The sequence below is a fragment of the Pollachius pollachius genome (genome assembly GCF_949987615.1).
Source record: "Pollachius pollachius genome assembly, chromosome: 5".
Taxonomy (NCBI): Eukaryota; Metazoa; Chordata; class Actinopteri; order Gadiformes; family Gadidae; genus Pollachius; species Pollachius pollachius.
The window spans coordinates 26,482,390-26,509,426 of NC_136938.1; the positions used below are offsets into that span (position 1 = coordinate 26,482,390).

General features: G+C 47.7%; 1 protein-coding gene across 1 annotated transcript in view; it reads left to right on the top strand.

The window, feature by feature from the left end:
- LOC307076146 (protein kinase C-binding protein NELL1-like) overlaps positions 1–27,037 on the top strand; it is a gene marked incomplete at both ends in the record, with an annotated part of 204,457 nt that overhangs the window by 162,458 nt on the left and 14,962 nt on the right. Inside the window, 2 exons of the mRNA XM_079737030.1 lie at positions 5,533–5,655; positions 19,575–19,670. Of these exons, the coding sequence (XP_079593156.1) occupies positions 5,533–5,655; positions 19,575–19,670 (219 nt within the window). The remainder of the gene's footprint in view (positions 1–5,532; positions 5,656–19,574; positions 19,671–27,037) is intronic.

Consider the following 27,037-nt stretch of genomic DNA (forward strand, 5'->3'; position numbering starts at 1 on the left):
CTCTTTGTCAAGCGAGAGGGAAAGGGGAACTGTTAAAAGTGTTTCGTAAAAGCTGCCAGGCGAGGGTGCTACAATAGTAAAAGCAATTATTTAACTTAATTTTAAGTGTTTGCAGAAAGAAAATGATGCATCCATTCAACACGTTGCGATGTTGAAGCAAGTGTGAGTGTGCGTCTATCTGTACCTACAAGACACCCCCGGATTGGCACTGTGAACAAGCAGGGGGTGGGGAAGGCAGCCGAATAACACTTTTCAGCAAGCGTTTTCTCTTTCTCCATTGTCAAAGAGAAGATAGGCAGCGGCTGTAAACAGTCAGGGGGGAGGGTGTAGCCCAGGTGAAGCAAATAAATCCAGATGAATATCATGATTGACACCAGAACTGTGAGCTTGGTAGCTGAAAAAAAAAGAGTGAAAGAGAATATCAGAGTGGATTTGAGTTTTCTTAAGCGCAGGCTAGAATTGAAAAGCTTCAACAGCGATCTGCAGCCATAGAAGGAGTCGCCACAACAGCCGGTGAAGATCCGGCGCAATTGACTTAATCACTGGCGCATGTGTCGTTGCTAGTTTGCAACTGGCGCAGAGCGTTCTTTTCCCTCCTGCGCCACACGTCGGTAAATTAGGGAATGATCTTGCGCCCCAAGGGGCGGTTCGGCGGAAGGAGGAGGCGTGTTCTGGCGCAAACGTTCCCTGGTGCTATTTTGCAGTTTCAGAAACCAGTTGCGCCACAAACCAGGAAATACCTGGTTTAAAGTCAGTGGCGCGTTGTTCAGATGCTATTTTAAGGGGGCATGCATAATGTTGCTTGTGCACCTCGCGCATACACTTTGCTTCTCTCATCTACCTAGCCACACATTCTTGGTAAATTATTTGGGAAAGAACAGCTGATACAGCGGTAATAAGTTGTACTTTTAAATCAGTGCATCTGCAAACACTGTACAGCAAACACATATTTTCTTGACACAGACATCGTGTACATGCCCATAACTTTTAGGATTGATGAGTATTTAATCATGAGAAAACATTGTTTTACCGCGAGTGAGTGTTAATGATGCGGGCCCGCGTGTGTGTATGTGTAAAATAATTAATGAATGCGGGCGCGCGTGTGTGCGTCCATCTGTTTAAACACACGCAAACTAAACACGTAACGCATAATACAGTCCATGGCAATGTATATTAACGGGGGGACACATGGAACACAAGTCGATGTGTTCCATGTGTCGGAGGAACACAAGTCGATAACGATAATGCATACAATACTGATAAGAAACGATGTTTATAATGTATTGCGTATATCATTAAATAGAACCACAGTTAACGCATATCATATGTTATATCATATATGTTTTCTTTGCCGAAATTTATTTGAGGCCTCAGTATTTCTGAAGTTGTGGAAGAAAACCTTATTCCATGTGTGAATTAGGCCATATCATTTGGCCATAAACTGAGCCATTTGAAGTTTAAAATTCATGTGCATCTGTCTCATCTGAGACTGCAGACGCGCTGTCAAAATATCAACTCGTCAGATTCAAATGCGCTCATGACTCTTAAAGGGGATGGGAGCTGGCACACTCATTGGTTTATTGCACGTTACCCCCAAACCACACCTACGGGTAATTAGTCTACTTCAGACCAACCCTTTTTAGATTTGCGCCGGGCGCAAGAGTCATCTTTTACGCCGGTAAAATAGCGACATCGCCATAGAACCGCCCACAAAGCTACTTGCGCTTGGCGCTTCTCACTTGCGTTTCAGACCGTTAAATAGGGCCCATGATGTATGGGGGAGAGTAGATGGCTCGGCGCACTGAAGAACTCTGGATAAGAGGGAGGCTATCTGGTGGCCCCCCGTGGTGACTTGAATTGAATTGAAAAGCTGCATTGTTAACATGTGAGGCTAATAACCGTACTCCACTGCTTCATTGCTCATTATTCAAATACATTCAAGTGACAAAACCTGGTAACTTAAAGGGCATGCGCTGCATATAAATTATCCAACGCTTCTTTGGAACTTGCTTAGTATTCCCCTGCATATAAACTCGTATTCAGGGACGTGGGAAGTGGGGCTGTAATTGCAAGTGAGAAGAACAAATCAATACTTTTTTGTTTTTGAGCATAATTCTTTTCTTTTCATTAAATTATTGGAATCCACCCTTTTTATATTTATCATATTATCATTTCATTTTATTTAGAACATTGTCTGTGTAGGCTGACGTAGGCTGACGCACAACGCAGAACAATGCTATGCGCGGCGGTAAAATTCAAAAAGTCAAGTTTGTTACAAGTGCAACATGTCGCAGAAAAGATGTATTTCAGATTTTTTTGGCCCGAAGAAGGCAAAACTTCATCAAAACACCAGCCGGTCATCCGATTCCCTGTCAGCAGCCCGCTGTCTCCCCAGCACCCCTGAGGAAGAGAGTTCATGTTCACAGACGCTACTGCTGCAAGACGGCGCCTGCAACAATGGTGCTATTGCTAGCCCCCGCCCTCCGGTCGAGCCTAATATCGACTGCGCCGGCAACAATGGTGCTAACCCCCCTCCGGTCGATCATAATATCTTGGCTTTGGCTAACGTGCAACTGCCGGCAGTCGCAACAACTAGTTATTCTGTTGGTGAAGAGCCCTGCCAGCCAAAGGAGTTTCACTTCCCAGCCAGGTGATCGGCAAGTGAGAACTTTAGCCGGTCATTTAAGGTTGGTTGGTTTGGCCGGTGGACGTGGCTACACTACGTGAGGGAAACCGACACTGCGTTATGCTTCGTGTGCTGCTCTGCAATAGAGAAAAAGCTTGTCAGGGCAGACGGGATAATTAATTGCTAGCAACTTAACATTAAAGGACGGTTTGGCAATTGGCGGAAGGCAGGTGAAAAGTTTCGGGAGCATGAATAATCTCGTTTCCATACAGAAGCCATAAGCAAGCTGGCGGCATTGAAAAGGTCCCCAATTAATGTGCTTATGTCACAAGCAGTAGCTAAGGAGCATATGACTGCGCAGGCTGTTTTGGACACACTGGTTGGCAAAAAAAAAAGCAAAGACGGACGGTTCACTTGACGGAGAAACCGTCACTTTCCTCATATCAGACAACTCGTAACTCTGGATGAAAATTAAGGCTTTCTTTTATTGTCACTTTCCTTTGTAATCCTTTAGAAATAACCTCCTGAATCCTTATTATAACGCTGTGTATAATCCCAGACCGCATGTTGTTAGTGTGTGAAATTCAGAACAGTATCAGCCGAGTTGAATCTAATTTCCACATTGTTTACTTGCTAACGTTTGTGAATAACTGGCTAGTTGACAGAGTTAGTCTTTTTTACACACCAGTAGAGTGTTTATCAGAGCGGAGCCCTGAATGTGACGTCACCCGTCATCTCGTCTCTGTAAACAATGGATGTTGCGCAGCATTTATTATGACGTCATTATATAGACTCTCTCTCAACCCCCCCCCCCCCCCCCCCCCCCCCCCTCGGACTGACTTCCCGCATCCCTGCTCGTATTTAACTTTTTCTTATCTTGTTTTATCCTACCTCGAGTTTATTAAATCTTATCTCTGCTGAGCTTTTTATAGCCGAGCTGATCTCGTCTCCTACAGCCTAGAGTCATCCGAATATGACACAATGCCTCCGTCGTTTTAATTAGTTTCTCTTGTCTTTCTGTCTCCTTTCATGACAACGCCGCAAACAAAACCAAACAACACCGCCAGACCAGTTACCGTTAAAGATAGAACAGCATTATGCCCACACCTGTTTTGCTATCTTTTCACGGTTGTACTATTCTACTATTTTCTATTTTGAACAACATCACCGTGGCAGCTGCCTGAGGCCGAAGCTAACACAGTTAGCATGCTAGCAGTCGTATGTGTTGCCTTATTACTAGCGTGCCACCGGCTACAACTGAAGTTATAACCAAGTGGGTGCTACACACTGGTGGTGGTTAGTGAGGCCCCCCCTTCACTGTTAAGCACTTTGGGGACTTGAAAAGCGCTATATAAATTCAATGATTATTATTATTATTAAAACAATAAAAAATCTGTAGCACTACGAGACAGAGCCATGACATGAACTCCCAAGCAACATTGCTGCGTCCCCACAAATAAATCCACGAGAAATATATAATTTCAAAAGTTGTTTACCTCTTTTAATGGTGCCGCTGAGACGCCATCTAAACTACAGTCGTATTTTTCCTTCTTCGTTTGCCATTTTCTTTCTGTCTTTACGGTCTCTTCAACCTGAGGCTGCCTGCATATTTAAACATGTGTCTCTTTCTCCATATCGCTCCCATTAATGGTGAACACGTCCCCCCCCCCCCCCATCCTCACCATAAACTGTTAGGACACTCTCGCTAACCTCCGCTTTATAGGTCAGCGTGCAGCGAGGAAGCCGCTCACTCAGAGAGCGAGCGAGGGAGAGTGCGGGGAAAAGAAGGCTGATTCATGCCTAATAGTGGCTCCAGGCCGCAGCGAGAGCCGCTCGTTAATTAATGGGAAATGCATAAGTTATGACTTCCGTGGCGTTCTGCATACTGATGAGCCGTCGCCGAATTGGGGAACAAAGTGTTCGTAAACACGCCGAACGGTCCGGGACTTTATTGGGCAGACCCACACGGCGGAGGAGGAAAGCCAAGCGAAGCCCCTTCACGGTTGGCGGAGGAGCGAGAGGGCTGTCGTGGGTTAATATTCGTTCGCCTTACACGTTGTTGTTAGAACAGTTCTGCTGTTAATTCCCCCCCCAGCAAGCAGAGCCATGGCCCTCTAATAACCTAACTGCAGCACAATTAATGTCAGCGCAGTGCTTGAGCTTACAGCAATAAACAAAATACTACTAATCCCACATGTATCAGCCACAGCAGCGTACAGAGTTAATGTTGTTCTAATTCAGATTGGTTTTAACGCGGTAGGACTCAAACTTCCCCTCGTTTCCTCCAAAGGCCGGTTAACAGCGGTGTGCAGGGGTGGCCTTAAGTCAATTGGACACACGGCCTCGTTAGTTTTCTACTCCAGAAGAGCTGGGCTTAAGTGGAACACGCTGATGGCATGTCACATAATACACTCTTATATACTACAGTGGCCTTTAATTGTGCCGGGAAACCGCATGAAACGTGCATTATCGTACCCAACCTCACACAAAAGAGCCTTTTACCTTTTACTCTCAGCCCGGAATCGACCTTAATCATGTATCTCGCTGAGGGTCTTCAATTTGAGCTAGTGCTTGTGAATCTTTGAGGCCGACCTTAGTCAAGACCGTCAGCAGCTGCTTTGTGAAAGCAGAGACTTTCTAAACCGCCTTTTTTCTCTCTGCCTGCTAATAATTTAGAAGGAGCCAGTTAGCCGTTGATGGTGTCAAGTCTGAATTTTCACAGACGCGGTTTCAGATGGAGCTCATAGGTGCTCTCTTCAACTCTCTCTCCTTTCTTCATCTTGGCTCACTCCTCGCTCCTTATCCAAGTCAACCTGATGGCCTCAGGCAAACATGACAGCCGTACCTGACCCCTCCTCTCTCTCTATCTCTCTCTCTCTCTCTCTCTCTCTCTCTCTCGTCCTCAGAGCGTGACGAGTGCGCCGCCGGCCAGAGCTCCTGCGACGAGAACGCCATTTGCACCAACACCATCCGAGGCCACCTGTGCACCTGCAAGCCCGGCTACGTGGGCAACGGCACCACCTGCAGAGGTAAGGCGTCCCGTCCGTCCATCCGTCCAGCCATCCGCCCTCTCATCCTGCTCCCCGGTACCCCTCCCCCCCCCCCCCCGTCGACCTCACACTTCACCTAACCAGGGCACCAGCTGCTCTCTGAGATGATTGGAATTGATCGAGGGTCTGTCTCGGTGCGGGCTCGGGACTGGCCTCCGCCCTCCTCACTGCCTCTGACAGCCCCCCCCCCCACTGCCCCGATGGCCCTGTCCCCGCCCCGCTCACACACCGGACCCCCGCCTTTTCTCCGTCACCATGTCACAACTGGCCTTGGCACCCTGCTAACTGCCACGGGGGTTAAGGCAGGAGAAGGATTCATCCATCCGTCACGTTGTGTGTGTTAGTGTGCGTGTGTGTGTGTGTGTGTGTGTGTGTGTGTGTGTGTGTGTGTGTGTGTGTGTGTGTGTGCGTGTGCATGCATGTGTGCGTGTGCGCATGAATACATGTTTGTGTGTGTGTCTGTGCGTGTGTGCATATACACATGTGTGGGCGTGTGGGTGTGTGTGTGTGGGCGTGTGTGGGCGTGTGTGTGTGTGTGTGTGTGTGTGTGTGTGTGTGCGGGTGCATGTACAGGTGTTCGTGCGAGTACATGTTGTACGTGCGTGCATGTCAATCCATTAATCATCTCGAAGGTATCGGTTATCTGTTTGAGACCTCCTGTCAGGAGCGTCTCACTCTGTCTGTGTCCAATTACCTCAGCGAACGCAATTAGTGTTCTTAGAATGGCCAAATATGAAATCCAAGGAGAAAAGTACTTCGAACAAATGTAGCACAGCACACTTAGTATAGCCGTCAGCCTCCGAGCCAAGCAGCACCATTGGTAGTTCCAGTAACCACTGGAGTCCAGTTAACAAATCCATGATGCAGACAGTGTCCAGTTGTGTGCCTGTGCAAATAGTACTTTGAAGAAAAGGGCTAGGCTAGGTGGGTAGGATTGTATCATCAACCCCGCTCCATGCATTGTGAACACTGAGGGAGAATGGTATTCACGGCCATTTAAAGGACTGTCACAAGAGGTGGCAGGCCATGATTCGCAGATGTCATGTCTCAATTGCCATGTCGTGCATGCTGTTCCTAAAGGGTCCGGTCTGGCTGTGGTCCTGTGGCACATAGCTTCACTACCTTCACACAGTTCTAAATAGCATTTCCCTCAATTTACAGTCACCTCAGTAAACCAGTGTTTCCAAGGCTCAGGGTCAGGACCTTACTTACGGCCCCTTGCAGGGTCCTAGATTGAAACCTGCAGCCAGCAAGTCGATAGATTCGACCATTTGGCAGCTGAAGAAATGCAGGCTTACATATTGAAACAAAAGCTTGCCCGGTCGATTTTCCCGAAAGACGAACTCGAATAGTAAGCATTGTACCCCTGGCCCCTTGACGTGCCCGTGAAACCACGGGGGACCACTGCCTTCCCCCAGTCGGCCCTCCTTTGAAATAGTTCTTACTTAGTGGGGCAAGGAAAACAAGTGAATCAGAGTCGGAATCAGAAGTACTCGGTGGAAATTGGGTCATGTCCCAGCTGCTCCCATTCTAGAATATAAATACATCTTTAAGCATGGCAAATGTTAAGAAAATAATTTAAAAGATAATAGTAAGAAATATGTTGAATTCAGTGCATTATGCCACAATATGTAACAAATAGCAATAGTCCTTCCATATGTAACACCTCAACGAATAGGACCATCACGGAAGTGGGCCGAGACCAGGAGAGCGCTGGGCCAGGCACGGCCCTTGTCTCGGTAATAGCACGGGCATTAGGATGGGTGGCAGGTGGTCTTTAGGGTCCAGGGTGGAATCGATGTCATTTGCAAAGTGCCTCCCTCACTACTCCAGCTTCTGGATCCTCTACCGCTCGTCGTTGCACCAGAGGAAGAAAAAAAAAAAAGGAGAACAACTTTTAACTGCCGACTCAACGTTATTTATTAGCCTGGAATGAACACGTAGGGGGTGAGAATAGGGAGAGCTGAAACTTAACTCATTAAGGTTCTGCTAATCAGCAAACCAACGGTGTAGTCCGCGGAGCACGCAGTTCAGAGACACTCCCCCTCACGCAGAAACATCCGGATCGTTCTCATCCGCTGCGTATTTATCATCGAAACGCGTGGGAAAATCGTACATCGGACTTATATTTTATTAACGCCATTAAACCATTTGCCGCATTTTTACCTCTCAGATTCTGGCCAATTAGTGTGGCGGCAAGGAGCGAGTTGAAGGAATCAGCCGCTCTTTTCCCCCACCCCACCCTGGAGAGCTCATTACGGCGTGATGGCAGCAGCGTCGGAGAATCGACCAGCGCTGCCCCAGTCTCGGTCCCCTCGTATATCCCCCCCCCCCCCGGGGACCATGGGACTAAGTCTGAGGACTAGTGCAGCTCCTAATGTTAATAAGGCAGAAAGCAAACACTTTGCTGCCTTTGAGGAATTGCTTCCAGTCGGCCCGCAGATATGTGATCGGCTCCGTGTGTAAAAAGGCTGAACAGATTGGAAGAGCCCACTCCCCTCCTGCCCCTCCACCTGAGAGAGGACGCATGTTTTCTCTCCATCTCAAACCTGGCGTGTGATTGCGATGATGTGATTTTTTTGGAGGGCTGCTGCAGCGGTGTCTCGACTCCTCGATGCATTCTGAGAGGTGCAAACCGATGCATTATGGCGACCATGATTGTAGCTTGAGCGGTTTACTGCGTTGCTAGAACGGAGTAGATAATCATTATTTATCTGAAATGCACAAGTCCACAACCTCCGCTCAGGCCTTCGTATTCCATGCAGATGAGACACCCGCACAGCTACAACAGAGGACCACCCCCTAGCACCGATATTTCCATGCTGTGTGATACCCCATACCCCATACCCCATACCCCTACTGAAATGGCACTCTGTCCCCCGGTGGTCTGGTGAACAACCATCTCCCAGGATGGTTGTTCTGGTCATGGCAGTGTCATGATAATGGCGAAATATGAAATACAATGAGAAAGGTACTATGAACAAATGTAGCAAAGCACACAGTAGAGCCATTTAAAGGGACGTTATTATGTCACCAGATGTGAGTGTGTTCGGCCATTGCAAGGCGATTGAAAATCAGCCCTTCCGTTTGCCCTAGTGACATCACTAGTGGGCGTGTCCACTTTTAATATGAATGCTGGATAGATCAGTCCACCAGCCTACCCAGTAGACTGTGGCAAATGTTGCTAATCTATACATCATATGTCTAGGTGGACACGCCCACTAGAGATGTCACTAGGGCACAGGGAAAGGCAGATTTTCAAAGGGCTTGCAATGGCTGATCACACTCACACCTGGTGGCATGATATCAGCACTTAAAAGGATAGCTCTGGTTGTTCAGAGCTATCCCAGAGCTCTGGTTGTTCTTGTCATGGCGGTGTGACGGGGACCCCCGTCCAGATCCCCCTCTCGGCCAGTCCTTCTGCGGTGACTCTACAGACCCTCGCCTCTCAAGTCTTCGATCGGCGGCATGCAACGAGGACTCGGTCCGTCCGTCAGTCCGCCCCCGCTGGCCCACTTCCCCTCCTGCCCGACTACGGCGTGCCTCGGAACGCCGTTACGGGAGAGTAATTATGGGTAGTATAGTCGCAGGAGCCGCGGTGGCGTGGGCCTTTCAGCGGCTCTAAGCACACGCCGGGCCGGCCCTCCTGCTGATAGTGTGAACGCAGATGACGCCGGAGAGCTGTTAGCGTAGCGCCGGGGCCCCAAGCTGCTCCACCCACAGGCGGTCCCCGTATCAGAGGTTTTGTTATCTGGGATGAAGTTGATTGAATCTATGTTTACTGTGGGCTTTATTTTTACCCGGCTCCCTTCCACCTGCTCCTCATCCATATCCTCATAACTAGGCAAGCGCTCGGCTAGCTAGCCACCGCGGTTGTGTTAGGCACAGGGTGGTTTCCCCGTCTGTCCTGTATTTACACACCTCCATAAACCCGTCTGTCCTGTATTTACACCTCCCCCTCAGCGACCCTAGACACTGAACTAGCCTATGGCTGACCTGCTACCGGTACGCGCCCTGACAGAGAGAATGGCCCAGGCACATTAAGGGTGTCCCCCTCGTCTCAGGAGCCTGTTTTATAGCTGTTGATCCTCAGGGCTGTAAGGAGAAACCACCGGATAAGGCTCACAATCGGCCTCTACCTTCTCATCCCTTCCTCCCATCACTCTCTGATCTCTCTCTCTCTCTCTGTCTCTCTCTTTCGTCCCTCTCTCTCTCGCCTCTCTGTCCCTCTCTCGCCCCTCTGTCCCTCTCTCTTGTCTCACTCTCCCCGCTGCCCCTCTCTTGTCTCTCTCTCTCTCTCTCTCTCTCTCTCTCTCTCTCTCTCTGTTCCTCTCTCATCCTTCTCTCTCTGTCTCTCTCGTCCCTCTCTCTGTCTCTCTTTCTGTCCCTCCCTCGTCCCTCTCTCTCTCGTCCCTCTCTCTGTCTCTTTCTCTCGTCCCTCTCTCTCTCGTCTCTCTCTCATCCCTCCCTCTCTGTCTCTCTCTCTCGTCCCTCTCTCTCTCGTCCTTGTATCGGTCCTTCTGTATCACAGCCTGCAACCACCATACCACCAGGAGTTATATTCATGTCCTACTTCTCTGTTCTCCCAGAGTCCAGCGTTATGTCATGTGTTCTGAAGCCCACGGCCACGCCACAGAAGTTCAATCACGACAGAACCAAAGATTACGGATCAGCGCGGCTCCCATTGTGGGCCTAATGATTATCCCGCTATTGCTAAGCCTTTGTGTGGCCCAGAATGAGCAGGATAATCTTGTTAATGGGTTATTTCATTCCTTACGACTGGTTTGTGTAGACAAAGAGCCTCTTTTTCCCTTTCAAATCGAGAGGATTTGAGTAGCGAAGCTAAACAGCCTCATAGGAGCACAAAGGCCTCGCTCTCAGCCAATCACGCTCCGGTACTGCAGCCAGCGAGTGGCGCACTGTAAAGCGATATCGCTGTAATGATGTAGAGAGCATTGGAGGGGGGGAGGACTGAAGCCAGGAGGAGGGGATTCTATGGTCATGCGCAGCCACGTGGTGTCAAGTATTCAACGTTTCAGTTCTCTGTTTACATAATTATTGCTTCCTAGACGCTCCTTTTTTTTGTATAGCAACAACACATTTAGCAGTTATGCTAATGTGTAGTTTTCTGCTTGGAGGCATAGTGTTTTACAACATTTAATTGGCTGAACACTACAGTACATGGAAGGCATAATTAATTGCAAATGCTGGATTTCGGGGGGGAGCTTGTTTCTGAGTTTTGTAGAAATTATCATTTGAGGACTTTTTTTTTGTCTTTGCCTGCTGTTATTTTTAGCTGCTGTGTCGTGGCACAGGGAGAATTAAAGGATTTTGATATAGATGCATCAAACCGGAATGTTCCAAGCAATTAACGTCATTATCTGCTGACATAAAACGTCCCTTCTGTCCCTGGTTCTGTAGTATGAAATTTGTAGTATGAAATATCAAACATTTATTTTTTTCATTTTTGCTGTAATAATCTATAAAAATACTGCCACTATATGTGCAAGTGAACATGACCTTGCTTTTACCAGAGTGTTGTCTTGACTGACTGCTGTTAATTAGCCATTACGGATAGACACCTAGAGCGAAGCCCACTGACTCCGTCATGTCATGTTGGTGTGACCCATGCCAGCAGAGACTCATAATTAGCAGTCACTCCCTGCTACACTAAAGACAGATTGCCCAGCGTTTAGTTAGAGTTGCATCAGCGCTTTTATGTTCGCTTCTTAACATGCCATAGGGGGAGGCGTCAATTGTCGTCCCTCGAGCCATATGTGACATTTGACTGATTCCCAGCTTTTTACATCCCTGGGGTTTGACGGTCTAGTGAAGCGATGCAGACACCAATTCAGGTCAAAGTTCTGCAGGGTCCTCAAGCCAAAGTATTATCATGTGTTTAATAAATACACTAAGGGATTTGGCTATTGTATGATGTGTGCTTCTTTTACAGTGCATGCAACGTGTGTTAGGGTTCAGATGTCTCAGGCTAAACTATTAGCCTGTTATTACAGCCACAGAACATGCACATTTGCATTTACATTTAGGGCATTCAGCAGATGCTTTTATCTAAAGAGAATTAAAATAGGTACATTGTTCAGGAGAAGGAGAAACGTATATGGCTGTCGGTACAGTATGGCTATGAAGAGTCTTGGTGAACTCTGAACAAGTGCAACCATGAACTCATGCACTCAGTCAGAAAACACACACACCACCTACTACCAAAAAGCGTCCCCATTCTTTTCACTCGGTTATGCTGCCAGGTATCCAGCCTTGACACTGAATAAGGGGAAGCGTAGAGCCCAGATCCGGCATGAATCTAAATGCTCATAAAGAAATGTGTCCTAGATTCCAGAGTAATTCAATAGCATGATATACATTTTATTGAAAGGATGAAATTGATTTGCTATGTAATCGTGTAAAACTAGCAAGACAGGCACACAGGCACACAGTGATTTAATCTATTTACTCCTCAAAGAAAAGGAGAGGTAAGTGCATTCAAATCTCAAAAGAGGAACTTTGATGAGTGCAATTTCAATGTATATTGGAGTGTAACGGTTTCATTAGGTTTTACCGGATGAAAGCAAATTTGGAGAGCAAACTATGCAGGTTGGGATTTATGAACAGAAACACAATTTCATTACCCGGTGCACTATAACTTACTGAAACAAGGTGAGTATAAATTGCAGCCTTGGCTAACGCTGGTTGGGTGCGGAGAAGTGAGAGTGTTGGGGTGTGACTGACTGTGACGGCCTGAAGGATTGACCGAAGGACTTTTCTCTGAAACACTGGAGCTCAGATCTATGGACTACTTCTTATTTATGTCAGGTTCCAGGGCTCTTCTCTCCACAAGGGGAAGGCTAAAAAGCACTCGGTACACTCCAAAAATCACTCGGAACAAGAGAAGCATCGCACCTTCTGCACAGCCAGCTGACCCTTAACTACGAGAGAAGGTTGCGAGTTTCTCAGCTTATATGTTCTACCAAAACACAATTTCCGTTCCGTCACTTCTTATGAGCTGTGTACAGTCACCAGTTAACAGATTCCAGAGTGAGAAAAATGAGAACATGAAAAGAACACAGACAAGCAGAAAAAAAATATGAATTTGTTTCTAAAGAATTCGACAAAGCAATACCCAAAACTTAACAGAACAAGATATTCGCCATGGGAAGTACCTTCCTCCCTCTCGCCTCTCACCAATAAACCCCTGTTGATGAAATGGATATCTCTTCCTCCGAAGTATGCGCAGAGATCCTCCCCCCTCCCGCCAATAATGCACAAAATGAACAACCCATTCCCGGTGTTTCGGTGTGGGATGAGAACCCCTGGTAAGAGGGACATATTTGCCCGTGTGTGTGGGCGGCGTCTCTACGTGGGTGCAGATTCCTCTGCTTGTGTAGGATTTTGTGTAGTGATGTTAACGGCTTCCATTGCTGTAGAATTCATTCGGGAGCTTGGGACAATCCCTCCCCGTTACTCGGGAGAGGTAGCTACTACACTAACTCAAGACTTCAAGGTAACATCTGGGTCATTGATGCCATCATCCATCGGCTTGGCCCATCTCACAGGGTCTCCTGTTTCACTTCCCTTTGTCATTCCATCACTCCCACCGTCTCGTCCCTCCCAGGACTCTGCGGCTGTTACATGGCAGGATGAGGCCCAGTATTGTTCCTTTCACGGTGTCAGACAGGTTAGATGCATAGCCTGTGCTTACCTAGTTGGCTTGAGCTCACCTAGTTTGTGCTCTGCCCTGCCCAAGCCACACATGTGCCCTGTCCACAACTCCCTGGCCACACCCCTTGCCTAGTAAGAGGTTTTGCCATCTTGAGGACTTTATGGTAAGAGGTGTGGCCAGGGTGCAGGTGTGTTCAGGGAGGATGTGGCCAGGGTGCAGGTGTGGCCAGGGCAAGGCAGTGTAGCCCCTGGTAGCGCCCCGTCTATATACTCGTGTGTATACCCTGTTCGGAGCTCACTTCAGCTCTCAGACCATTGTATGCTTGTTGTGTTGAGTGGCCTCTCTGCACAGAGAGTGCTATTCCTTTATACTGTTTTCTACCTATTTTTAAATTTTTAGTTAATTTTTTTAATTACGCTGTCAATTCAGTTCAAAGAATTTCCAACCCACTTTCTCCATCTCTTTCTCTCGGCCGCAAACCTGGCTGCGACGGGTACATTGGCAAGTAGCCCGTGTTTGGATAATTGCGGCGGCATTTTTGTTTTCTAGTGTTGTTCAAGTGCTATATCAAATGACAAATGACTGTGATTCCAAGGCAATATTACACAAGAGGGTGTGCTTATCTGTCATTATTGGCGAGACAGTGATGCTGTTAGGAACGAGGCGCGTGTGCAGAGGTCTGCGAGCAAGCATCACTGAAGTGTGATTATACTGCAGTTACCAAATAAATTATTATGTGGCCATTCGCTTTCAGAATAACTCACTTTCGCTGGTCGTATTTCAGGTTCCCTGGAAACACATGGGTCTCAGCTTAAACCTGAAAAACCAGTCACAACCGTAGACTCCTATGCAACACAACCCATTGTTTACTACTCCAGCAAGTATACCAGGAAACCTAGAAACTGAAATCTTTCCTTGTCCCTGCTGAGTAGAGTCAGCTAACTTTAGCAAATTCTTTCTAGAGATGGAGTGATGTCCCTGACTGAATGAATACCACACATATAAACCCGAAAATGTGTCACAAGATCAATCTTGTTATAGCTAAGATATTCACTGTGAATCTACATTTTTTTCAGTGAACAGATTTTGGTGCTACTTCTGTGAATTTCCAGTGCATTTTTAAGCCAGTGATACTGTGGAATAGGTTAGATCAATGGCGGCATAATATTCACAGTTGCTACGTCTGAGATACCTGTGGTGTAATAGGGATTGGATCGCTAATGCTACTCAGTGTCATGGACAGAAGGGCGATGAAATGAAGCAGAATGAGGCCGTTGGCACATTCTGGATGAATACAGCTCAGAGGTGATCACCTTGCTCATTCCCATCGCCTGAATTGTGCAAGTTTCAGTTTTTCTAATTGCTCAAATAGCTCCACTCAATTGACTCTTGGAAATCCATGAGCTAACATTTGGTTAGGGTTATAGAGTTACGGTATGGACATATGTTCATACCATGTATGATACGTATTAATGCACTGAGCAAACGTAGTTGTTTAGATGGCTGTTTAATCCTGAATGTCAGTGTGTTTATCTCCCCACAGTGTGTTACTGTATGGTTATGACACGCTGATGGGGAGGTTAATATGGGCCATCTCATTTGATCACATGATCTGTCAGATGTTATAACCAACCCCATCCCCTGATGCCCACCGGCCACATCCAACATTTCGCCCGGCTGCATCTTATCAAGCGAATACGGCACACCTCTCAGCGGCAGACCTGAGATTTATCAGTCAAACTAAAAATGTGCTGGCGACCAACACCGATATCATCTCAGCGCCATGCCTCTTCTGTCGGTCCCCTCAGCCTCCGAGGGAAAGAGGGAAGGGAGCGAGCAGCCTATAACCGGGGCATTAAGGAGGCTCCTCACGCGGAACCGCCAAGGACATCACCGCACTCTGCATCCCTCCCCTCTGATAGGCCCACAGCCCCGCGACTGTTGGCCGATTGAATACTGATAAAAAATCGCTCCAACTCCGGCATGAACAATGAGCTGATGTCTGCCACATGCTGAATCTCTCCAGGAAAGTGGGATGATGGGGGGGATGTGTCGACCGGGAAACATCGATGAGTTAGCGTGCTATATCCGGGGCGGTTGAGGCTCACCCCGACGTGAATCATTGCAGTGTGCTGAGAATATCTACACTGCTTCTTATTGTCTGTGTTTTCCTGCGCCTGACACAGGGTTCAAGTCATTGGCTGGGCTTTTTGCCAGCGTAATACATTATTAATATGCGTAATACAGTGCTCACGGATCATATGTTCTGACATTAGGGCTTATCGGATTCACGTGAACCACCTCGACCCGGTATCTGCAGACTCTTAACTGACACATCCCACAGCCCCTGCTGTTTCCTGGAGAGCTATCTCAGACTGTTGCTAATGAAATCCCGGCCCATCTGTGGACACCTCTGACATTGATACCCACACCGCCATTACTCTTCACTTAGAGTAATGCTCAGCCCGCTGGAATAACAGTCCTCTAGAAATGTTTGAGCATAATGCTGCTGGATTGTGACTGGTACTAACTAGCTGTTTTGTAAAAGTTTTTTTTATTTTTGAATAACCTTGAGCACAAGTAGTTTCTAAATCAACATCCATTTTATAGCATCCGTCTAGTTTTGTGTCTTTTATTTCTTAACTTCACCATTGTCTTTTTATTAATTTTGCCTTTAATTCCATAAATTAAATATAAGTTTATATTTTAATAATTACTTTAAACAGCTCCATTCAGTCAACAACATGGCGACTGTGAGGATGAAAAGATTTATGGGAGGTAATTTCATCCGTGGGTTTTTGTGTTCTGCTCCTCACTACACTTCCTGTCCCCGTCTCTGTCTCTCCTGATGGTTAACGTGAAGATCCTTTATCTCTGTCTTCAGATGCAACCCCCCCCCCCCCACACACACACACACACAACAACGGAAAGGGAGGGGGGGGGGGGGGGGGGGGGGGGGAAGATGGAGGAGGGACACTTGGGCAGATATAAAAGAGGCCATTTTGAGAGGAGGAGAAAAGGAGAAGAAAGGGAATAAAGGGGAGATTGATGAGACCAGACGAGAGAGGGAGAGAAAGAGAGAGAGCGAGAGAGAGAGAGGGGAGAGAGAGAGAGAGAGAGAGAGAGAGGGAGAGGGAGAGAGGGAGGGAGAGGGAGACTCAGGTCTGTTCCGAGGACCGATAGCCCTCCGTCGGTGCTCTGTCAGCGCCCCCGATGGCCTGTAATGCGGCGCCTCTCTCTCTCTCTCTCTCTCTCTATAATACATGATGCGTTCGCCTCGCCCTAATGTCGCCATCTGTTACCAGCCGCGCAAACACGCCGCCGCCACCCGCCGCGTCCCGGCACCCAGCGCCGCCTTTGTAGCCCTAATGAGATTTGCACTCGGGGTACGAGATGAGATCGTTATCAACAGCCTAACCATTTCTTAATGCAGCGCATTAGTGAGATGTGCTACTCTGTGGAACGCCGATCATTTGTATTCCACCATAGAATTGTAACCCCCTCCCCCCCTCTCCTCCCCCTCCCCTCCCCTCCTCCCCCTCTCCTCCTCCCCCTCTCCCCCTCTCCTCCCTCCCCCCCTCTCCTCCCCCTCTCCTCCCCCTCCCCCCCTCTCCTCCCCTCTCCTCCCCCCTTTTCATACTTCTGTGAATTTCGCTGGAATATCGGCTCCCCTCTTCTTCTCAGTAATCCAGGTTTTAATTTGGCGATGGATAATTTGATGGCCAACGAGCGGGAACGGGTCGGTTAACCACGGCTCGGGACGGCGGCGGCAGGGGCGGGCGCGCGTCGCCCCCCCCCCCCCGCTGGGAAAGCAATCTAGGAGAAATAATGGGAAGTCAAATAGCAAATCTGAGGCTGTAAGCTGAGGCACCCGAAGCAACGAGTCAGCAACAGGCACGGGCCGGGCGGGGAAACGGTTTAGCTGGAGGTCACGGAGACCACCACAGCCGGGGGGCGGGGGGGGGGGGATCTGTGTGTGCCACGAAGGACAGGTGTTTGGGTGGGGGGGGTAGGAATGAAGTGAGGAAACTGAGATGAGGAAAATGAGTGACTAGAAAGACAATGAGAGTTATTCCTCTCCATTGTCACACACGCGCACACGCACTCAGGCGAACACACATGTGCACACATGCGGACGCACGGACACACGCGCAGGAGACGTCCCTTGTCTATTCAAGTCATTAGTGGGACGGCAGACGGAGCCAATGGTGGTGAAATGATAATTACAGCTGGAGATGGATTGAGTCAATATAAGTGTAATTAATTTTTTAGTGTGAAGTTTATTAGTACAGAGGCAATCAGCCTTCTAATGAGGGCCTGATATAACTTCTTAAAGAGAGGAGCGAGTCAAGTTAATGGTTTTAATGGCGTTTGGCATGAGACTCGTGGTGTTATTTATCGCACCCTTGCATTGGATTGTGTGTTTAGCTGCTTTGTGTGGAGGGAAAAAACGCATTTATACGCACACAGAAAATGACTATTTAGATAAACAAATGTTTCATTAGTTTGCAAAGGGAGGCCCCTAATTAATAGCTCTCATGGTTTTTGCCAGCTCTGTTCTGATGTTATTTTTTAGGGCCATATATCTGTTTGTACATTAAGTAGCTTACACTCATTTAAATCCCCCCCACACACACATGTGCATGCATACACAGAGCGAGATATGTATGGCACTAAAATTAGATTCCTCTACCTATTAGGACTCATCGTTCAAATGGCGTCATTAATTAAGCAGAGGAATGCTGAAAGTAATTTCTCTTTAATGAACTTGCTCAATTAAGCCTTCCCCTTTTTTTTATCCTCCTCGCTTTTAGCTTCGACTCCCATTTAATCTGCTCTCTCTCTCTCTCTCTCTCTCTCTCTCTCTCTCTCTCTCTCTCTCTCTCTCTCTCTCTCTCTCTCTCTCTCATTTGTTCCTCTTTATCTATGACCATCCGTCTCCCACGCCCCGGTCACCGTGTGAACTCATTTTGACCGTCTCTCTCGCTCAATCTCTGTTCATTAAGAACAGAGGTTTTATAACGCCTGTCTTCTCATTGGTTGACACACCGGCCACTGGCCTTGCTGGGTTTATTCCAATGTTTTTATTCGAAACCGCTATTAAGTCCAGATGAAATCCTTGGCTGCGCTTATGTCACTCTTTTCTAACCAGTGGCCACTCAAAGAGCTTTACAATATTACCTTATATTCAGCCGTTCATTCACACACCGACGGCGGTGTCAATCACGCAAGGTGCCAGCCAGTTCGTCAGGAGCAGTCAGGGTGAGGCGCCTTGCTCAGGGACACCTCGGCACTCAGCTAGGAGGAGCCGGGGAACGAACCAGCAACCTTCCGGTTACCAGCCGACCCGGTCTACCTCCTGAGCCACATGCCGCCCGACAGCGGTCGGGTCGGGGGGCTTGTGTGTGCTGTGTTTTTCACTCCACACGACTGAGGTGAAACTCACTATGGAGAGGGAGATATTGCCCATTAGATGTGAGCGGGTTTGTGTCGAAGAAGAATTAGCATTCAAGGACTTTCGAGTCGGATGGATTTCCGGAAGAAAATGGCAAACAGTTCCCAGACATCAATTGGATGAGTGTTTATGATTGTTTTGCTTCCCTGCTCCAATGAGGTGGCACTGGGGTAATTGTGCTGTTATTCTGTTATTCTGCACACCTTTGCATCAGGGGCCCAGTCCCCATTCAGACCAAAGAACACACATTCATAAAAGATTGCCGAGATACCACTTGTGATCATTAGTTTGAAATGTTGAAACAGATCCTCTTTGGCAGAATAAATCCCAGGCTGTTTGGATGTGAATGAAACAAGCTTTTCTTTTGACGGGCTTAATCAATAAAACTAAATGTCTGTTGTTCCCCCCCCCCCTCTCTCTTCTCTCTCTCTCTCTCGTCTCTCTCTCTCTCTCTCTCTCTCTCTCTCTCTCTCTCTCTCTCTCTCTCTCTCTCTCTCTCTCTCTCTCTTTCCCTTTCTTGCTTTGTCTCTGTCTTTACCTCTGTCTCTCTCTCTGTCTCTGCCCCTCTCTCTCTCTCTCTCTCTCTCTCTCTGTCTCTGTCTCTGCCCATCTCTCTCTCTCTCTCTCGCTGTCTCTGTCTCTGTCTCTGTCTCTCTCTGTCTCTGTCCCTCTCTCTCTCTCTCTCTCTGTCTCTGTCTCTCTCTCTGTCTCTGTCTCTCTCTCTCTCTCTCTCTCTCTCTCTCTCTCTCTCTCTCTCTCTCTCTCTAGCCTTCTGCGAGGACGGATGCCGTAATGGAGGGACCTGTGTGTCTCCAAACAGCTGTGTGTGTCCCTCGGGGTTCACAGGACGCCACTGCGAGACAGGTACACGCACACACACAGACACGCACGCACACGCACACAGACACGTACAAATACCCCACACCAATTAAACCCCCAAGCCTAGCCACTTATGTTTTATTGAGTGTCAAAGCGACACAGGAAAAAGAGCAGGTAATCATTCCGGTATGAAGCTCTCGCTCTCTCTTTCTCTTTCTTTCTCTCTCCCTCTCTCGCTCGCACTCTGACTCGCCCCTCGCTCGCTCTTTCTCTCTCTCTCTCCCTCTGAAGCTTCCTCTGTGTTTAATTTGGGCTCCACAGAGACAGAGCCGTGGCCTTAGAAGAGGAAGAAAAAGCCCCTCTCCCCCTCACAAACACCCGCTCTCACTCACTCACTCCCATGCCTCCCTACAGACCGGCCTCTCTCACACACTCCAACCCCATCTGTGTCTGGCCCCTGTGCTGCTGTGGTTTTTCTGTCCGCCTCCTCTCTCCTCCTCTCTCCCCCGCCGCTGTGTTCTTCAGCGCCGTGTGTTGTGGTGGAGTCGTGCTGCTGGTTTATTTATTGGTGGGTGGGCGGGTTGTCTTCCTGTGTGGTTTGTGTTCCGTGGGCTGGCGAGAGGGAGAGAGGGAGAGAGAGAGAGAGAGAGAGGGAGAGGGAGAGGGAGGGGGAGGGAGAGAGGGAGGGAGAGAGAGAGGAGGGAGAGAGAGGGTGGGGAGGGAGGGAGAGAGGGAGAGGGACAGGGAGAGAGAGAGGGGGGGGGAGGGGGAGGGAGAGAGAAAGAGAGAGAGAGAGGGGGGGGGGGGAGAGAGAGAGACAGAGAGACAGAGAGAGAGAGTGTGTGTCGGCCTGGTCCGACTCGTGAGAGGGCAGGGAACCGTTGCCCAGGTGTTCACCCCACGTTGCCATGGTTTCACAAGAGGTGGCGGAACGATGCGGCCAGCGCGCCCTCATCACTCCAACATGAGAGCGGACACACTGGTTGGGATGGTGTTATCGACACACAGACACAACCACACCCACAAACACAGACAAGCTCTCACACACAGAACCACACGTGCACACGCATGCACGCACGCACACACCCACACACGCACACAGACATGCACACTCTCACACACACTCTCACACACACACTCGCACACAGACCCACGCATGCACACGCACGCACACACACATACACAATCTCACACACAGACCCACACATGCACACACACACACACACACACAAACACACACACACACACGCATACCTCCCGCAGGTTCAATACGTTATTGCCCGTGTAACCATTACCACTGTGTCCTGCAGTCATTTCTCAGAGTGCTGTAATATGTTCTATTACTCTTTTCTTCCCGAAGCATGTTATCTCAGTAGATTGTCTCTTAGCATGGTATTCCCAGGGGAATAAGATCTTCATTAAAGGGCCCCTTTTTCAAGTTCAGCGTGGTTCCCATGGTTACCATCTCCGTCATTAGTCAGCGGATAAGGCTGTTTCGGAGCTGCGAATGTTATTCAAACGCTGACTTCTATTGGGACGGAATTTGGAATGGTTTGAAACGAATGCTTTCATGTGCAATGTGTATCAACTGCGCACAAACGCTGCCCCTCGCCGAGGCACTGCAGAGGAAACCTTTGCTATTCGGGTCTCTGGCAACACAACACAACGGTTTTGTTTGGACGAATAAAAATGATGTTGCTTCCCTTTGAACCACTTTGGAAATAGTGGGGGGGGGGGGGGAGATTTGGAATATAAAAATAAGAAGCAGTTTGATTGAGCAGTGTTGTGTGGCACTTTTTTCACTCTGCGTGTGTGTCTTTTTTTTGGCGCTTCAGGCAAGTAGGTGTGTCAATCGCTGCCAAGTTCTCACTCTCTCCCCGTCCTCAGTCTCTGTTTGTCAGCTATCAGTCTAGACAACCAGAAGTCTAGATGGAGTCAGCACTGCTTTAGTGCCTCCCTGTCAATTAGGGATTATCCCCCATTGGTCAAGAGGAACCTTTGTAGGCACCTGATGATGGAGACTGGAGTCTATGAATTTTAAGTTCAGCTGAAAGCTGTGGTTACACATGAAATAAGCCCAGTGACTGCAGGAAGGAAGTAAGTAATGCCACACACACACAAGCAGACACACACACGTACATGCATATGCACGAACACGCAAGCATTCGCAATACATATCCCCACACACATACCCCAACACACACACACACATACCCCCACAAACACACACATACCCCCCCCAACACACACACACACATTCATACACACGCACACACTAACACTATTTCATAAACACAAAACAGGCCCACCTTTCCAAAATAAGACCTCCTGTCTCCTCAGCATCGAGCCCTCAATCCTGCTTTAAGGCATCAAGTCAGATAAACAAAAATAGAAGCGGCTCCTGCAAGTCAACGCGGCGTCAAGTGGGATTCCTGACAGCAAAGCACAAGTGACTGGCAACGTCCTTCTCTCCCAGCACAAGGCAGTGGCACCACGCTGTGCGACAGCACATCTGTTCACCACTTCACTATTACCTGCCTCCTGGCTCTCTGACAGCTGGACCGCATGTCTTCCGGCCTCCTGATTTTATTTACAGAGCTCCGCTGTAAGACGAACAGGTCTAGCAGGCACACAGCCTCTCCGATGGCTGCTTGCTGCTGCTGCTGCTGCTGTCGTGGTTCCCCACTCCGTGGATTATAGCGACACAGGTGGCCCGGAGTACAGCCGATTACCGAGGGCTCGCAGTGGGTTGGACCACCGCCATCAGCTGGTTGGGGGGGGGTGGATTTGCATGCAGAGTTACATGCTGCGGTAGTTCTCTGCTGGTTATTCCAGAGCTTATCCCCGGAGTCTGCCGGTTCCAGACCGTAAGGGCCCTACCTTCCCTAGCGGAGCTGCGGTGGAGGGGAGAGAAACTGTTTGTCGCTGAGCTAAACCTGGGCAGTAAAAGGCTGAGCGCTGTTGGTGTCATCTATACATTTACATAAACAATTATCCTGACCATCTGCTCTCCCATTATAGCCTCTAACAATGTGCAATTAAGTAGGTGCACCTGCATTGTGTGTCTGTGTGTGTGTGTGTGTGTGTGTGCGTGTGTGTGTTTGACTGTAAGACTGCGTGTGTGTGTGTGTGACTGTGTGTGTGTGTGTGTGACTGTGTGTGTGTGTGTGTGTGTGAGACTGCGTGTGTGTGTGTGTGTGTGTGTGTGTGTGTGTGTGTGTGACTGTGAGACTGCGTGTGTGTGTGTGTGTGACTGCATCTGTGAGAAAGAGATAAGATCCACAGACAATCCTCATCACAGGGAACAAACATACAAATGCATTCTGAAGCGGCTATTGTCCTGCGATAGTAATTTACTATGTGTTAAAATAGCTGTCGTTATGATTCCTTGATTAGCCCTCTGTTGAGCTATTCATGTATTTAATGACCATAGTTCGCCTTTCGTATGAGTGCTGGTGTGTTTCCTGATTGGCTGTTCCCATCGCAGCGTCCAGGGGGTTTCTGCTCGCCGTCCAGCCCCCACTGTGTTGATATTTTGTCAGCTGCATATGGATATCTCAATTCTGTCGAGTGAGTACTCTCCCTGGTTCTTAGAGTCAGACCAGCGCTTCAGGGTTTCTGAGTAGTGTACAGCAACTCTGGACCTGTGGCCCTGTGTCATGGCGATGGCAACATCTCAATGGAAGTAATTCAGTTTGGAAGGACTAAGGAATAAGGATTGATGATTGTGTTGATACTGACACGCAGTATGTTTTATGTAATGGTGTGACTGCCATTTCTTTACCCGGTAATAGTGGGTTCCTGAGTTGTTAAACCGTCTCTCATTAATCAAAAAAAACAGCATAGTGATAATGGGATTCAATCATGGAATTATTACACCAGTGGCTGGTTGTACTGTAGATTGCTTTGGTAATTATTAAATTGGGTAATGTGACAAATGAGTAGGAATGCATGCTTGCTGTAGCTGTTTTTTCCAATGCTCACTGCCTCACCCAATGCAATTAATGTTAAGGAAATTATTCAGGTTATAATTTGAAGTTCAGACTCTCACTGTTTAATGCTGTTAATGATCTTTATAATTATTTTAACGTTTTATCACGCCATAGATTTTGTTGCAATCTTTTTTTTCTGTCATCGTTTTGTTCTCTTTGGCGGCATCTATGGCAAAAGAAACACAGTACACCACTACACCCACAGGTTGAAGAACGGTTGTTGTGGTAGCATCATCGTACCCTCTCTGGCAGACAAAACACTGCTGGGTGATGGAAAACAAGGCACTAACTGCACTGTTAGTGATTTAAATGCAGGCCCGGAAAGTTGCCACCAAAACCAATTCATAACCTTCATGATACTGGGAATGTAAAGGCTTTAATCAGTGGGCAATAGGCTCAACCACAATTGTGATCCCTCGTTCGCTTATAGGTAGTGACTTAACTGACATTTGTTTCCATTCAAACCTTTGGAGAGCTTGGAGATTGCCACTTTAAGTTCCTGAATTAGCATTGAACACTATTTATTTCAGTCGGTGTAGTGTGAGCCTCCCCTGCAGTAGGTTAAGTGGTATTCAAATGTCAAGACACATGCATTTATTATTAAATCATGATGTTTTAGTGTTTTTAATGTGCCTCAACACTTAAAAAAAAGGTAAAAAACACTAGTTTAAAGGTCCTTGCCATTGGTTTGGTTTCATACTTAATTCACATAAATATTATGTGAATATATATATTCAAGGCATCTTCCTAATTGTTATTTTTCTCTCTTCATAAAATGTTAGTAAAGCGAATGAAATGCTGGTTGGGAGTGATAGTTTGGCTAAATGTAGATGCTAAAGCTAATCGCTAACACTGGATGATACAGATTTTGCCAAAAGTCTTTGCCAATGTTTACTGTTGGTATTCGTTGATTACTTTTCAGTCAGTGGCTTGAAGAACATTATTGGTTAGTTTGGAGCTGTGCGTCGTGACGTAGACATGGACAGTCCACATATCAAACCTTGTGTTTAAGGGGAGTAGCTTGCAATACATTTTAGTGTTGGGGTAAAAAGCTGAAAACACAATAGTTGTTTAATGTTTTCTGATGGTAGTGCCCCTCAGTGTGTACCGAACATCAGGGAACCCATGTCAATGTGTATTTTGGCGGGCCCTTTAAAGTGCAGTTTGCACAGTGTTTCTCTTGTGCAGGCTTATGCATTAATCCACAGAGATCTACAAAGTAACATATTCAGGCTTGCTAAGTAACTCGTGATTAATAGCTAATGGGTGATCATATTCGCCCCATAATGTTGGTAGAATATATGACACCTGACACACGCAAGGAATAGTCCATTTGCTGGAGTAGCCTTCAGAGTTATGATGGATAAGTGACAGAAAACCAACCTGAGTGAGTCATGAAAGCAGTCCACTCGAGGCATTGCATAAAGCGACGTGGTTATCTGCCCTGAAGGTCTCCCCATGCACAGCACTTTCACAGCAGCGTTTCTCCTCTGAGCTGAAAGAGAGAGTCTGATTATGGAAGGGTTTACATAAAACACAAAATGTACAGCGTACAGTCGATTTGATTGTGAATGCGGATGCAAAGCTTGTTCAATATTGTGGAAGGTTTGAATCTATTATGTTGTTTCTCTCCCCCCCACCGGACTCATTGTACTCCACTCCTTGTGGAGTACAATGTTGATGAAGAGAGAATCTGCTTGTCGTAAGGTCGTCTGCATTAAACGGGAGAATAATGATTGGAGCTGGCTAATGGCGTGGACATGTGCATCGGCGTGAAAGTGTATCCGCGGGTTGGAACTGCGAGGTAATAGCTTAAATGCCTGTGGGGTTTACCAGCAAGCAAAGCAAACCTGATCACGGGAAATGGATGGAGAGGGGAAAGAAAATGAGTTGGGATAGCCGTCACTGTTTCCCTCACTCAATTAAACGCCTGTGTGCGGCCGGAATGGACATATCCTCGAGACTGGGAACAGATAAGTGTCTGCTCTGAATCCGTCATCTGTGTGTTTGTGTGTATGACACACAGGTTTTGATTTATCTGAGCGAGACAAGCCGAGGAAGGGGAGGACGGAGGATATCGGCCAGGAGTATGATTGCCGTTGAGATAGAAGGGCAGCCGAGTCCTTGTGTCATAATGACTCCCGATGACACCAATCAGCCCAAGAATTGATTGGTTCCCAGTCAGTCATCACGGCATCAGGGATGCCAGGGTGGAGAGTGAAACACTACTGATGCAAGCATTCTGAGAAGCGGCAAAACATGACCATTTATGCATACATATATACTGTATATATATATATATTTTTTTTTTTATATGTGTATACAGTTGGAAAGTAATATCCTGAATACATATATGCGTATACACTTATACAGAAAGTAATATACTTTCCAATATGTAGTTGAAAAGTAACAAGATAATATCTTTCCATGTTTCCAATATGGAAAGGAATATAATGTCAATTATTTTTACCGTGTACATTTTGTCGACCAACCAGAAACAGAAAGGCAGATGGTCAGTTTCAGACATTCACAGAAGTGTTCTGTTGCACATTCACCCAGCTAATTGCAAAAATCACATTTATTTAACATCACACATCACATTATTACACCTACAGTCTCGGTACAACCCACTTTATTAGCCGGTCTGGGTTGAGCAAAGCGAGACTGCCTGTTGTAATATTGAACGTTTCAGTGACGATGGTTAGCCTCGTCTCTCCAGCCCAGGTGGCTGATGGGAACGTAGCATATCAGAGCTGCTAGCACGCACTGCTACCAGGCTTCAGACGGGGAGTGGGGGGGCGCCTCCCCAGGCCGGCCCCAACATCTTCACCGGTTGAACTGTTACCAACCAAAGTCCTGCCTTGATGCGATTTATTCCTCTCCTTTACTTTTCAATTTTTTCTTACACGGCAGCTAAACATCCTTATTTCTCGAAGAGCGAATAAGCCCTAAAATCCGAACTGGCTCCAGCGTGGAACCCGGAATAGCATACATTTCCGCCCAATTAACATTCTCCCCTAGCACCCCTTCGCGCGGAGGGGAATGACCCTAACGATAGCCTCCCAGCCGTGGTCGTCGGTGCTCCTTAAACCTACCTAGTGCTCCCCTCCCATTAAACGACGTCCCACCGGCGTATCCCAGTGCAGCACGCCCTGACGTTACTCCTCACAGTTCAACGGCGGGGATGTGTTAGACTCAGCGGTTTTTCCCCTGAAGAATGGCCATTAGCATTATCTTAATTAAAGGACGGGAGCCAGCTCTTCAGAGCTTCAGATCCACCTTCCTCTGTGAAATAATAAATATATAACATTGGCCAACAGCGGACCTCGAGAGCTGCCAATTGTCTTGCCGGCTATTGTTGGGGGTGAAGAGGAGTGCCGGCTAAGAGAAGCAGAGCTCACAGCATACATAATGCATTTC